General features: G+C 37.5%; 1 protein-coding gene across 1 annotated transcript in view; it reads left to right on the forward strand.

Annotated features, from left to right (window-relative positions):
- The window catches only part of LOC104949777 (rho GTPase-activating protein 26-like), a gene marked incomplete at its 5' end in the record, with an annotated part of 41,734 nt that extends 26,799 nt beyond the window's left edge, over nucleotides 1-14,935 (forward strand). Inside the window, 6 exons of the mRNA XM_010776181.1 lie at nucleotides 324-468; nucleotides 754-937; nucleotides 8,995-9,030; nucleotides 9,147-9,257; nucleotides 9,836-9,927; nucleotides 12,935-14,935. Of these exons, the coding sequence (XP_010774483.1) occupies nucleotides 324-468; nucleotides 754-937; nucleotides 8,995-9,030; nucleotides 9,147-9,257; nucleotides 9,836-9,927; nucleotides 12,935-13,023 (657 nt within the window). The remainder of the gene's footprint in view (nucleotides 1-323; nucleotides 469-753; nucleotides 938-8,994; nucleotides 9,031-9,146; nucleotides 9,258-9,835; nucleotides 9,928-12,934) is intronic.
- Nucleotides 14,936-16,201: the final 1,266 nt, after the last annotated feature.

The following is a 16,201-nucleotide window of genomic DNA, read 5'->3' on the forward strand; positions in this document are numbered from 1 at the left end:
GGGCTGAAAAGTTTGGGAACCCCTGGTTTATCAGAACCTTATATTGTGCAATGATGCTTTTTGTGTTCATATATTCCATCATTTCACAATCTTGAAAATAGTTGCATGGATATTCACGTGATTACACTTTTAATAACCTTGTAATTAAGGCATCTGCCTTTAATCCAGTAAAATAGGCCACATATATCTGCAGTTGCATAAGCATATTGCTTGATCGCAGCTGCAAGAACATGGTGTACTTGTTTACTACTTATACTTTTCAGTGGCATTTTTTATTGTAGTTTATTTCTTTGTACTTACAACTGCCTGTGTTGTTAATGCAGATATTCAGGGACGTGCCGACTCCTGCAACCGGTCCGACAAACATGCAGCCTAACCTGTCCAGGAGGAGAAGCACGGAGAGCAAAGCCCCTTCCTGCAGCGAGAGGCCGCTCACACTCTTCCACACACCAACACATTCTGTTAAAGGTGAGCTGGACCACCTAATATGCCTAATTATAAATAATTCAATAAATATACGAACGGTTTTCCTCCCCTTAGTGGTTTTCTTTGAGTTAGCTCACAATATGTTTGGTTATGTACGAGACTAAGAGAAAACCGATTGGCTTGGAATCAGTTAGCCTATAATCAGAGGGAGGTCAACAGTTGTATGAAGTAGCCACGCAAGTAAAAAAGTTGCTACTTGCGGAAAAATTGGCAACATGTTTTGAATAAAAACACCACAGACTTTGTAACCCTTATGTGTTCTTGTAGGTGAAAAGAAGAACAGTATTGCCAATGCCACAGTCGCTGAGCTGCAGCAACCAATATCCTCCACGGTGAACTATAACAACAGCAGCAGCAGCAGCAGTAGCAGCAGCCAGGGCCGCACCCCGAGACACAGCCTGACCAGCAACGACGGGGAGCAGGACGCCCGGCAGATCAGACCCAGCTCACTGTGAGTCATTATTAGTACATTCATCATTGTGAATGAGATGTTTAGGGTAGTAAGCACAACTGCAATTGCACACCTATATCCAAGTGTACATGCAAATACACCCGCACAACCTACCTCACATATTTCAGCCTCATGGGGGCCAAATCTGCCCAATTTTTAAACTAGAGTGAAAGATCTTTGAAAAAGAGGTGGCAACTGCAGAGCAGATTCTGTGTATTTTAACAATTTATGGGTAATTAATGACACATCAGCAGCTCCTTTGTATGTGTTTACCATTTACACTTCATTTTCTACTGCCAAAAACATTTTCTGTGCTTGTTTTCTGTAAGCTGTGGTGAAAGTGTGTGTAATTGTTGGAGGAAATGCTTTGGGATGTTTCGGTCCACAACATCTGCTTTAAATCTTTTGGGATCTTGTAAAAACCCAACAGATATGTCCAGATTAGTTTTTTCTAATGGAATGAAGCTCAAGGTGGTTTGCATCAACAATCGAAGAAGGATGAAAAGAAAAGAACCCATTAAGAGAAATCACCATAAATAAAATACAAAACAACAATAGCTAGAAGCTTTACAGCTTCACAGATGTTTGTGAGTAGGGTTGGCAGAGAGTTTGGACCCATTTGTATATATAGAGAGAGAGGCAGGTAAAAATACAGTCACAAGGGTTCAAGAATGTAAACATCAACTTTTTTTCATGCACAGAAAAAATTCACAGGAATGCAAAAGCACATATACACATGTTAGCATATTGAGCTTAGCAAAGCAGTCTTGTGAATGGCAGGTTGTCGGTGTAACTCCCAAAAGTATCTGGGAAACATTCCTAGAAAGGAACTGAACTGCCCAAACAATAGAGGCTGTGTCTACTTCCCCTGAATTAAGGGAATCTGAAATAAAAACAAGTACAGGAAATTCCATTTACATGCACGCACATACCTAAATCATATCGCGCATACATGATCTACTCAAATAAGTTTGAAATAGGATAAAGTACCTGGCATGTATGTCTTGGATCTATCTTACACACTGTGTCTGGCCCACAGTTTACATGACTGAAACCAAAGACCAACTTAAACAAAAATATTTTGACTGTCAGAACAAGCACCTCCATTACATAAACACTGGACACACACATGCTTTTATTAGTTTATTATTAGCAGGGGGTAACACACCCCTGCATATGGAACTCAATACAACGTGAGGACAAACAAAAGGATCTTTGGTGTCGACACTTTGTGAGATCAAGAGAAGATACATACTACCAATCATCTTATTTACCGACAGATTCCCAAGTACAGCCTGCAACCATGACGATGCTCATCAACACTGATTACCTCTCTTCCTCTGTGTCTCTGCTGCTACTTTCACTCTCCTATATTCTTTCCTTTTCCACTATTATAGATTGTTTGTTGCATCCAGCTTGTGTTTAAATGCTCACCTCTAGATGTAAATTCTCTGCCACTGTTATATCTGTTTGAACATCAACCACACTTATACCTACAACCTAACCCATTCAAGTAATTCCCTCAGTGAAAGTTACATATCTAATGTGTGGATTTTGTTTTGATCATCCTAACATAACAGAACAAAAAGGATAATTGAATATTTTGTCGATGATATTGCATCTATACCTTCTATATATGCTTTACCATGTGTATATAGGACTGAACATTGAGTAGTAAAACCTGCAGTTAACAGTTACACTATTTTTTGATTATATTTTTCCTCTTGGCAAAATTGTCTTGGGCTTCATTTTGCTGCAGATCAGCCCTAACTGCAAAGGCCAAGAATAAATATACAGAACAAACAAGTTACACAGTTTTAATCCGAACAACATTTTAATCGTGTGACTTTAGTCCTTAAATTGTATAAAGGACTTAATAGCCGTGTTCTGTTGTATTTCATTCTCTGTAATATCACTAATTACAACATTTAGTGAAATGTTCCTATAAAGCCCTTAATAAGCAGCGTATTAGATGGTTATTAGATGGTGATTAGATGTTAGTTTGAACTAGATGGAGAAAAAGAAAACACTTTAAATGCCAGGTATATATCCACTTAAGGATGTGTTTTGTTGTACTAATAGGTAAGGACACAGTCATTTGTGTTGCATTGACTTTTCACCTAACAGTGTTGCAACAGATAAAACACTGATAAACGTATGTCATATTTAACTGAAAGAGATATATAAGAGCATCAAAAGCAACCAGGAAATCTTTTTTCCACTTTAGGAGATGCTTTTAGTGAGAAGAGTGCCGTCAAGTGTTATTTATGTTGTGGCCCTATTATATATAAATTGTATGTATGTGTGATAGAGGCAAAACAGATTTACCTTAATTTATTTTGCTCTCTCCAACGTATCGTTAACTTCATACAATTTCTCAGATGGAAAGCCTTCTTTTTCCTGCTAATGGATTTTGGCTATAAAAAAAAGTGGTCAAAAATAAATCGGTGTGACGAGACAGAGCTGAGGATTTTATTTTAGATTTAAAGATAGAGCTGTTGGGTGATTTCCGGCTGTCAACAACAAAACACAATAATAACACCACACACTACAGAACAGGGAAAGTGTTTCTCTAAATCTTTTAAAGAAGTTAGTGATAACCCAGTTTGAGGAGTAGGAGTAGCTGCCAAATTAGATTTGGGTAGATTGTGCCACATTTTCCTTTTAGAGCAACAGTGCTTCATGATGTGTCATCTTTGTAAGTCATGAGATGTAGAAAAATCCATAATAATAATTTTGATCTCTGCGTAGTACAAAGACTAATAAATTGCCCTTGTTAATAAAGTAGTTATAATGTTGGTCATTGTACAGTAATAGGCCAAACTCTTGTCCTCAAATGTCCTAAATCTTTTTAGCAAATTAGATGAAAATGGTTCCAACTAATATTTTGTTGAACATAATGGTTATTATGTTGTTTAACATCATGGAACTTCCTATAATTTAACCATTACATCTATTTTAAATGAAGAACATTGGTTAAAGGGGGCAAACAAAAGCTTTATCTGATCTTGACCTTTAGTCCCTACGATGCTCCGATGTTTATTTATTTTCATTATATATATTATATAAGACATTTTCATAGAAGTAAAAATACTCTAATTGCTTGCAATTCGTTTACAATCCCTGCAACAACAATTGTGTATTAGGAAAGGATCAATACTCCACTTTCAAACAATCTTCTTCAATTTACTAAAAGATGCTCAATATCTGGTTTATCTAAACCCATTTACAGAATAATTTGTAAAAGAAATTCAACAATCAGCAGACAGAGTTACGGTATGGTATTTAAGTCAAATCCGAGCCCTACCATGTTTTCTCGATCTCCAAAAACCAGACGTAACAGGTTTCCAAGAAAACAAGCCTGTACATTCATCACAGACAAGAGAGAGGTACAGAGGGCGGAGGTTAACAAGGAAGTGAAGGAGCCCCACATTCCCCTGAGACAGATGCACTTTTTTTTGTTTTGACACCTGGATTACGGGTCAGCGTTTTCTTGTCATGTTTTTTAACTGTTTTGGCTGGAAAATTCCTGGAGGACTCACACCTCTTTCAAAATGTCTCTTTAAGGCATCTCACATGTAAATCACATCCACGTGACTCTTTGTAGTAATGCAGGGAGAAAGTTAATAAAAAACGACAACTTAGACAAACAATCCAAATTGGAGAAGAGGCTAGTGAGCTACAGAAGGATGAATGAGTAGAAGTTTACTGACTGACCTCTGAGTCCATTATGCACTGTGAATAATATGATAAATATCACGAGTGAAACCATGCTCCTGACCTTCGATCTGATGAACTAAGGTAAACGCATAAATGTCAAACAAGTCTCTTACCGTCTTCCCTGCTTTTCAGGGGGAAACACTGTGAATTTTAATCTTTTCCTCCTGTTTTGTTTGACATTTGAAAGAAAAATCTAACGAGAAGTGATACAAATCTAAATAACTAATGATACAAAAAAAGGGAACTCTACTGTACCGTCTATTGGGGGGAGGAAAAAATCCTGAAATCATCACAATAGATATAGATAGCTATAAAAACGCACCTACATGCAGTCATATGCAGTGCCAGTCACTACTGCTTGATCTAATGACCTGCTTGATCATATTTTAAACCATTTGCATAATATGTTTCCCTTTTTCTTTTCATACCACACAGCACAACCATAACACATCCCTCTCTCACACTCTTAGATCTTTAGATATGACAGTGAGTACTGGAAGTCACTCAGACAGGAGTCAACTCAAGTTTAAAAGAGATGTTAAAGATGGAACCCTGATAACACTGGATATGTTTGATTTTGCCTGAGGCATTAAGATCAGAGAAAGTTGTTGGTAGACTTCCTCTAGTTGACATTTTCTGATCTCTGCCTTCTTCAGCAGCTTGTCCTCTCGTCTGCATCGCTGTAAATATAATGTATCGGTTATGATGCCCTGTACCACAAACAATCATCACAAGCTGCACACTCACAAGTCTGGCTATTTCACAACTTGATCTGTTTGAATGAGGATAACGATCCATAACAACATCTAAATGATAACGAATAAGCAGATTCATTAAATAGCAAGCCTAATTATTTCAACTGATGAGTATAAAACAGCTGCTTTTGCCACTCATTGATTACAAATTCTCCACTTTTGATTTGTTCCTAATTACCGATGCTTCCGTTTATAACATTTTACAGTAAATGTTTCATATTAAAAGCTTTAGTATGATACATTATGCAAATAGGCTTTTGAGTTGCTTTCATGAATCAGGACAATTAAGAATAACTTGAATTAATAGGTAAATAAAAAGCTGTATTTTGGTTAAAGAAGAAAAACTGCAGAGTGGTGAGTATAAACATGTGTCTATTTATGTTATGATGAAACTTTGGCTTTGGAAACGGAGGTCACAGTGACATTAAACATTTAGGAAGATTTCCGAGTCAGAATCCACTGTGTTTATCGTAGAGTTTTAGGTATGTGCAAACATGAGAGAAATTTGAATTAGAGTTTACAGTAACTGTGAAGCAGGGAATAAAAGCCCTAAGAAAATCCTGGTTGTCTCTGCCATGGTGGTTATTTATGTTGGGCATTTAAAGTAAAGTGTTCAGCTGCACAGATGAGGCGGTGTCAGTGCTTCATAATGGCTTGAACTCCATAAGTATTTATGATACTTCAGATGAACCTCCAGCACGCCCAGATGAAAGCAGCAGCGTGTCTGTTAACCAACCTAACTTGTCCAACCGCTTTCCTGTCATCGGTATTGCTAGAATATACAGTTCATCGCTTTCACTGTGTACATAGTGATACAATGTGGGGCTCAATGGTGTCTCTGTGACAACAGTAGAAACTAAAAGTCATGACATTTGGAGTCAAAAGTTGATATTTGGGGGTCATGGTAGTTATGCAGATGTATTTCTTGAATGGCCTTTGTACTGTAGATGACACATTCCTTTGTAAAGTGATCTTCCCAAGGTTGTAAACCTTAAATGTTTGTGACCTTAAAAAGACATATCATTTGTCACTCTAAAAAGAGATACGATCAACAGGAGAGCACTGGCCTAGTTGAGGACTTTAAGAAGAATCGCATGCCGTTGTCGCAGTGCGGCAACTTATATCACTTTTTAAACTATATTTATGTCATCAAAAATGAAACTCTTGGTGTCATATTGGTGGCAAACATTGTTTTTCTCTAAATGAAGGTAGTTGTTTTAAGTGTTAAGATTGCAAGAATGGTCATCATTGCCTACATTGTCTTCATTCTAGACACATGAATGCATTTCGGCATATTTCGTAGTTTCTTTGTGTACACTTTGCATGTTGTGTTCTGCAGGGAGTGTATGTTGTGTTGTAGCACAGTGAATAAATGGCATGTTGGCAAGGAGTGTATGTAGAGAGATGGGAGATTAGTTTAATTAATATGTGCTGTGAATATCACAGCCAGACTGTAATCACTTCAAACAAGTTGATTCACTCTCTCTTTTGCCTTGCCTGCAGATATGTGTGTGCCTTACCTGAGAACAGAGGGAACTTCATTTGAGAATACATCATTGATTTATAAAATCAATGAAAGTATAGTAGATTGTCAGCTAGAGATCATCCCTCCTTGTCTCTTTTAACAGCTCCGCTAAAGGGAGAAAGAGAATAAGAATGGGTTAGAGGGAGATGAATGGAAAGTAAATACATTGCAACAGATGACAGAGAGAACTCTGACAAACGAGCAGTGAGTGACAAATGGAGAGAGAACATGAATCTTTAAGACAGTCACTCAAACTGACAGTTTAACATTTAAATAAGGAAGACAGCACAGTATTTTATTGTTTTTGTCAGTCTAAAATACAAAGCAAATGTCAATAAAATGAAATTCAACACTTGAAAAGAGCTACGAGCTCAAGCTACATTGCTAACATGTATTGACTATGCTTTATTGGCTGAAATATCTAGTCATATTTACCTACGGTAGTTACCATCCATTTCAGACACCAGTCAGAGTTCCATCTGACTTGAAACAGTATAAATGATGAGATGTCACACCAACAGATTCAATTTAGATAGTCAGTTTATAATTTTGACAGTGTTCAACCGTGTACAAGAATAAGTGTAAACTTCTAGTATCTGTGTGAAACGTTGAGAAGCTCCAAAACAGCCGCCAATGGAACGATGTGTTGAAATATTTTTGGCAACTGCTGTTTCGACGGTCATGAATGAACTTTCCATCTCAAATCCATCACTCTGCCTGTTTCACTTCACAACACGTGATTCCACTGCAGAGTTATAGCCAATATTTCTCTTTTAGAGTGCATTGTTGGCATCAGCATGTTTGTTTATCACTGGTGTTAAAGGTGGTTATTGAAGTAACAAATCGTTCCCAAAGACAAACCGACCATGATTATCGCAAATCTTGCCTGAGGCTAGAGCAGTGTTACTATGGCTACCACATTTCATTAAAATAAATCCATGCTATCAAAAAGGGCCCTGATGTTCAGAGTAATTGGTAAAAAAAACATTAATGCCCTGATCCACCTACTGTATGTATTTGGTGCAACAAAAAAAACAACCTGTGGACTTGTGAAACCTGTGTAGTCGGTGGTGGTGAGGCAGTGTCGATGAGGTGTGGGTGTACTGTTCCTTTATCGCTCTGCTCTTCTCTATGACTGATTTTTCGAAGTAAGCTGTGTAATAACAAACAAGTGAAACAATCAAGATGATCCTCTTCCAGCATATATGTAATTTGGTTGACTGTGATTGTATTTTCCTTTGCTTTCTGTCTCTATTACGCCACACATTTTCCTCAGTCTTTTCTTTACGAAGCCTCTCAGTATTTCACCTTCAGCATGGGATGGAAAGTTCATTGCGTGTCATTCCTGATAAGTAAACAGAAAATGTGTGTGTGAGTGTGTGTTAAATTCATTAACTGTAGAGACACTCTTACCTAAGCTTGGAAAGATTCCCACTAAAACTCTGTGTTATTACAGTAGATACATTAAACCAGTCTTTATATGATTGTATCTATAACCATGTTGGTCATGTTGTCCCCTGAGATTATAGACTGTGAAATGCAGCAATTAGTTCACATATTGCCCAGGCAACCGAATCATGTTGGGACCAGTACGCTGAATTCTTCTTTTGTTTCGGCTCTGGAAGCTCAAAGGAATGCACTGTTTTTCCTAATAATGGTTATTAGCCTTCATTTAAAGTTGTTATTTCAGTCAGGGCTGGAGCACATTAAGCCGCTCACATCACCCATTGAGAGCCATTAAGGAGTCAGTTTCTCCTTGCAGCTAAATTATTTGGGTTTCGTTCTAACCAAACTATGTGGGAGGTCCTCCTCTGCTGACTGGTCATTCGTTCCTTGGGTGCTGGAAAGCTAATATGGGTAGACTCATTGAGAGAAAAGTAAGAAGGTCAAACCCCTCAGTCACATTGCATATCTGGAAACATGATGTCCAAATTAATATCTAGTTAGTGAAAATAGCTTTCCTTTGTTTTTACAATGTCAGAAACATTTAGTAATGAACTTTATGGCTCATTCATTTAGATATATTACTTCATCTTCGTCTTTTCATGTGTTTCCAGGTTGAACCCAAAGAGTCGTGGCAGCATACCAACCAGGTAAGGAAAATACCTCTTTAATCTAAGACATTTTGGTCAAAGCTGATGTTTAGTAGATAGTATAATATTTCCAATGCTCTAAATATCATGTTTTGTGTGTATGTGTCCTCCATCAGTGCGATGTCCCCCAGCCCCACCTCCCCCCGCTCACCCTCCTGGCCCATGTTCTCCGCCCCATCGAGTCCGCAGCCGCCGTCTTCCGCCTCCAGCGACTCCTCCCCTGTCAGGTTGGTCCCCATTATTTGTGTAACAATTTAATCAACGCTTTTCAGTAATCAAAGGAATTATTTCCCAAATGTTCCAGTTTACCCTTAAAATTGCGGTAATTCTAGAAAAAAACTCTTTAATTCAAGCGCTTATTGACGCGGGTCTCTTTGCTGCAGCAGCGCCCTTGAACAAGAGTTCCAACAAGCTTTTAGCTTTCCTCATCATATACCATGGACCATGACCTCTGAACTTCTGAAATGAAAAGAGGGAATTGAAAAGCTGACTCCTCGTTGGATCAGTATAGCCATCCAGTTTCAAGGCTCGTGGGCAATACAAACCTAACCACAACCCAGTGGAAGTTATCTTAATGTGTGGTAAAACCCTGATTCCTGATGAAGCTACAGGGATATACTGTAAAAGAGAACACTTCCTTAAAGTCTGACTCATTGTTAAATGTGAAATAGCCATTTAGTACCTACAAAACAGTTTATAAAGAGTCATCTGCTGTGTGTTTTGTTTTGTTTTTTTCAAACTGAAAGCTGTTTGTTTTTCCCACTCAATCACTTAATGTCTCACTCTCTCACTCTGATGTCTCCAGTATAACCGGCAGGAAGGCTCGAGCGCTTTATGCCTGCAAGGCAGAGCATAACTCTGAGCTGTCCTTCATCGCTGGGACCATCTTCGACAACGGTGAGTAAAGCTCTGTACTTGTGAGCAAAAGGAAAAAATGTGTGCTGGGGTTGGCAAAGATACAAAATAAATACTGTCAAAACAACTGGTCAGGGGTTTGAAGCTGTGTTTAAAGTGGTACAGGGAATTTGCCTGCACCATTAATCCCTTGACTGCAATTTTTTGAATTGCTCTCTAACAGTTTTTCCTGTAGTTAAGTGTGGTTTTCTTTGGAGGAAAGAAGAAGATGCACTGAACAAAGAAGCTTTTTAGTCGATAATTTGATAATTACTGGGAGCTGAATCCATAGGGTGTAATACATGTGACGTTTTGCAGTGTATTTTCATCCAACACCTAGTTTTAAAATAAGCTTGGATGTGCAGTTGCTCTTATTGTTCACTTCTCCAGAGAATATTAGGGTCTGGCAAGCAGTCTTATGATTAATGCAATTGCTTTTGCTTGCAGCCAAGCACTTCAATTGTTAAGGTATAATTAGTCATTTGCTTAGTTTTTTTGCAAGAAAATATGTTTATGGAACACACCTGCAAACACACGCACGCACGCACGCGCGCGCACACACACACACACACACACACACACACACAGGAAACAAAAACATTTTGAAAATATTATTTCTATTTTCCATAGGCTTCCTTTTCCATATGCTTCCTTTCCTTTTTCTTCCCTTTCCCCTCTGCATAGGCAACTAAATACAGACATTCCCCAGCCCCTCGTATAACTATAAATCACATTTATCTCCTCACTGTTTTCTTTGGACTGAATAACCTGATGAAGTCCAGTTCTGTGCAAATGTAGGAATAATAAAACTACTAATGCAGTACTTACAGTATGTTGTAATTTCTTAACCGTACAAAAAATATATCTTTGATTTCTGTCTGTCCTGGAAGAGGGACCCCTCCTCTGTGTCTCTCCCTAGGGGTTCTTCCTTTTTTCCCGTGGACTTTTCTTGTGCGCTGCGAGGGTCTAAAGACAGAGGGTGGCGTTTTTCAAGCTGTGAGACCCCCTGAGACACATTTATTATTTGATATATTGAGCTAAATAAATAAAATGTGATTGATTTATAATGTTGGATTGATTGTTTTATGCTGGTTCACTTGGTGTCGTAAACATACATGTTGGAACTTTTTACCATGGTCTGTTGTCTTGTAGGCAAGATCTGTAGGGAAACAGACACAGACTCGGGAATGGTAGAAATTCCCTTTTTTAGTCTGTCCATTTGATACATGCTCTCTCAGATCCCTAAATAGAGTGCGCTGCGTCAAGGCTATTGAGGGTTATTGTAATGCAATGCAGTCTCATCGGAGCCATTCGGGTCAAGATGTGACCTTGGGGACATGTTATCCCCGAGAGGCATCTCAACCCTCCGGTCCGGCCATGGCTATCCAAGGACGGCTGTCCACGCGGATCTCCAACAGCAGCCTCCTTAACCCCTTTTAGCATTCATAAGAATACTGTTACAATAAGATGTATAAAATGTGTTTCTCCTAGTTCTTATTTTTTCAATATTTATTTCAATCCGACAGATCCATAATAATCCAGAACAGATAAAAGCTGTGTGTGCAGACACATGTCAAGTTTGGTGTCTTTCTTTGATGCGTCTGTGGTAGCATTTTCTGCAGCTTTGTGAATTTCCCTTTGAGGACAAATGGTGGTTACTTCTGCAGCGATGTTCATATCACTTCCTGTGTTTTAGCACTAACTAGCTTGAGATCTTTTTTTTGTTTTGATCTTTTTCAGAACATTTCAATGTACATGCCACAAAGAAAAACCCACCTAGCTCATCTATGTTGCTTCCTCATTATCGGGGTGTTTTTGTAGTTCATACAAGCCAAGCTTTGCTCTTTTATTCAAGAGAGCTGACAGATGTACAACCTTAAATCAGCTTTTTAATCTGAGTTCCTTTTGTAAGCTGTAAACTTGCTTTATTTACAGCTTTCACCAATTGTGTGTTTGCGTCGTGACTTCCTGTCCCACAAAGCATCAGCAGATAACCAATGAACGCTAATTGGGGGCGAAGACCAAAAATGGGCTAAAAATGAAGTGACTTTTGGCATTCCTCAAGTAGCCAGACTCAGGACTCAAAACAAATGCTCTACATCTGCAGGAGGTTTGAAAAGTACGGAGGCCCCTAGGGGACATGGAGAAGAAAAAAAAAAAAATGTTGAAAAAAAAAAATAAGATCCAGCAGAGGTTTTGCGATATCTCGCAAAACCTTTTTTTTTTTCAAATAATTTTTTTTTCTTTCTTCTCCATGTGCCCTAGGGGGCTCCGTAGAAAAGGCCTTGTTAAGTCTGAGGCCATAATATTAAAATCTGTGCAACATAGGATATATTATTCAGAAATGTAAACAGAAGTACATTAATCCCAAGCTGCTCATTTACAGTAGACTGTCCATGGCACTGAATCCATGTTTGGCTACACAGTTTAATGATTCACTGAGTAACAGGCAGAGCGGACCAATGGTGAAGCAACATCCACTATAGCAACACAACTGTATACAAAAGGTTACCGGGGGGACAAGGACAAATGCAATGTGAATGTGAAATGAAAACCTAATATGATTGATTTAACCCAGACACCTCAATCGCAAACAGAAGCTTTTATTAATATTGGAAAATAATTGTTGGTTGTTTGGTTTAGGCTCCTTTTACCAAAATATTATTTCAATACCTAGCTAGTTCTCACCATCATCTACAGTTGATGAAAGCATTTCCCTGTATTGATTTGCTCATCCAATGATATATTTCATGTTATGTCTGTGTGATGTTGCTGCCAGAGATGTCCACACAAAATATTTAGATAATGAAACATTTGCATAATGAGGAACATGTGCAATTGTTGACTGCCCTGCTCTTAGTTATTGGCGTCTTTGAACTGCCATTCCTCCCGTCTCTCTCACACTATCTGCACATCTGTTCAACCACATGTTTATGTGCCACATATTAAATATTGTCCTATTTATCTTGAGCTGTTTTAATGATATCAATGTTTCTTTCTCTCTCTCCAGTGCATGGCTCCAGGGAGCCCGGCTGGCTGGAAGGGACACTGGATGGACGAACAGGATTGATACCAGAAAACTATGTGGAGTTTTTATAGTCCATGAAAAAAAAACACTTGAACTGGACAATTAAGGACTGGAATTCAACAAATTGGACTAGATTTGACTGCACACGACTGGACAGACTCTATTAGATCATTTATTAATCTGAACGGGACCATTGTTGATGAGGCCTCTCTTGTCTTGACTAGACTGGGAATTCAAACTGGACCACTGATTGAAGCCGGACCGAAAGGAGAGACCCATGAATTGCACTGGAAAAAAAAGAAAGAAAGATTAGTCCCGCTGTGGTTCCGGCTGTTATTAGATTAGTGAAGAAGACTTCCCAAGTCCTGGTGAAGATGATGTGGTAATGAACCTGGAATGTGTGCAAGAGAAAGTGTGTGTGTGGCATGGGGGTGGGGGGGCTGAGAGAGAGTGATACATGTATAAATTAGGTGATATTTTGGAGCTATACGCCCCTTGCTTTATTAATTTGAACTGCACTGCCATTGCTCCAGAATTTCCTCTTTTCTATCAGCCAGAAATTGAAAAATCTGCCTGTGGAGATGATGGAGATGATGTCAGGGAACCATTTTTTTTAAAAAGCAATCGGCCTATACATTTGGACTTGCTAGTTAAATTCCTCACTGTTTAAATGATTGCTAATTCCATTGGGGGACCGAAGCTTTTAAAGAAGCTTTTAATGATGGGGTTTTGGTTTTACAGCTGTAAATGTGTTTGTAAGCACTTGCTGTGGCGGTCTGGTAATTCTCCAGGACAAGACTCATCCTGGCTTATGTTGCAGAGCTCCGGTTCAGCGACAGGAGCCCCAGGGTAGATCAACACAGAACGAGGTCGCCGCAGAAAGAGTTCGCTAAAAGGTCATCCTTATTCCAAATGCCGCTTGCAGAGCCCTGAGAAGAAAATCGAAAAATTCCAAACAAGTTCCACACGCAAATCATAGGTTTATCATGCAGCGTAGGAGGAACAACTGGGTGCTGCTGGTTTAAACAAGCCCAGCTGCGAATCCTGGCTCCGCTTCCACAGCTTTGGTATTTTTAGATTATTTAAACTAAATGGATCCAGTACGCATTATTAAGTTATACTGTATTTGGATCGTTTAATTTTTTTAATTCCTGTGTACCAACAAATGTATCCCATTTTTTTTTTACTTTATTTACAATTCATCTTATTTATTTGTTATAAGCCTGCAACTTATTCACCTTCTTCAACTATTATTATGAGCAAACAACTAAAGTAATTTCAGTCTAAATAAGTGCTGTGACTCGTAACCCACCACAAGAATAGGTTTTTTATGTAGAATTATAACGATGATGATAACTGTGATTATCTGAGGATGGACATTCAAATTTGGAAGTGGAGTTTAAAGATTGTAATTTAATAGTAAATTAAATACAGATGTGGTATTCATAAAATCTCAAACATTTGACAATAAATAAATACAATACTTTTTCCTTTACTGCTTAGATTGCAAGCTGGTCTACTTTGGGGCTCCTATGAATTAACACAAGCTACATTTTTCCTTGAACCACTTAGTGAACATTTTTCAATAACCTTTGTCTTTGTTATTTTAGAACAATATTAAAGAACATTTATTCATTGTAACAGGGAAATCAAATGGGAGAGTAAAAAAGCAACTTAAATGTGAAATGAGACTACTTTGTTCATATCTGAACTTCCTATTTATGAGTTTCTTAAAGGCTCAATCCTGAACTGTATTCATTTTGAGGTGTTTTATTGACATTGTAAATAAATACACAGCATTTGATAAGGTATCATTTTTTAAGTATGACATTTTATATTTTGTATTCTTAGCATACTAACTTAATTCCTTTATTCCATCTTTGTTGCCCAGATTTGTGTATCATTTAAGTCTATCCTTAAATATTCCTCCAGATGTTTTGGTGAATTGACAAGTTGTGCACAATAAAAGATGAATGTTCAGCAGCTGCAGCCGTCGTCTTTGATGTTTCTTTTGGATAATATGCCTGCATTTTTACCCAGCGTTAAAGAAGTCAGACCAGGATCTACAACAGTGACGTTTTGAACCAAAATAAATCAATGATTTGATTATGACTCCAAGAACAAAGTACATTTATCATTCTGTTCAACACTCAAAGGGTGTTCAGGCAATAGTGTTTTTTTCACTGTTTTATGGCAAACTATACTGTGTCTGTTTTCTGACATACTAGATTATGACTCTTTGAATACCTACTATGTGTATACACTGATTATCAATACTATTTTAAAACACTGTACTGTTACCTTTTTCAGGATATTTTCAATTTACTATACTATGGCTTTTAAAAGAAAATCGACTATATGACATTTTTTAAATGTTTTAACATTGGAATGATAAATGAATGATATTTTCCACACGTTACTATGAATGTCTTGTTTTTTCCTCCAACATACTTTACAATCACTTTTTGACATACCATACTGTTATTTGATATAACATACTGTTATTTGATATGACAGATGACCAGACCTTTTAATGAACTTTTCAAAATACTATACTATGACTTTTTTCATGATATTTTCAACTTTCAAGGATTTTCTACAACATACTATGACTTTTTATATTTACGATGTACTGTAGTATACCACAACTTTCTTTATCTTTTTTGAAATACTTATCTATGATTTATTTTATATTATTCGATAGATTTTTACTCTATAAAATACTATGAACTTTAAGGAGATACTTTTTTGTCTACATTCTATACTGTAATATACCTTCTTGGCATACTACACCATTACTTTTTAGATTAGATTTGTTATGAAATATTATACATTGACATTCTTTTTTTTTCAATATACTATACTACAGCATGACTTTTTCATGGCATAATAGTTACACTTTTTTATGAGATACAATACTATACTAAGACTTTATTGCATACATTTTGTATTGTCTTTTTGTACAACACTATTACTCTATGTAATTCTACATAACCTAATCCTCAGTTTTTACACTATTTGTATTATTACCAACATTTCCAAGTCATTCTCGATATCTTGAAGAAAGAAAAAAAGTGGCGCTGAGCTTTGAAAAACTGGGAACTTTATTGTGTAAGATGTTTGAACTAAAGAGAAATCAGTTTTTCCGACTCGCACTCTCAACCTGTGATCGGAAAAACTGATTTCTCTTTAGTTCAAACATCTTACACAATAAAGTTCCCAGTTTTTCAAAGCTCAGCGCCACTTTTT

Source organism: Notothenia coriiceps, unplaced genomic scaffold, assembly GCF_000735185.1.
Source record: "Notothenia coriiceps isolate Sejong01 unplaced genomic scaffold, NC01 NC01_scaffold00016814, whole genome shotgun sequence".
NCBI classification, from domain to species: domain Eukaryota; kingdom Metazoa; phylum Chordata; class Actinopteri; order Perciformes; family Nototheniidae; genus Notothenia; species Notothenia coriiceps.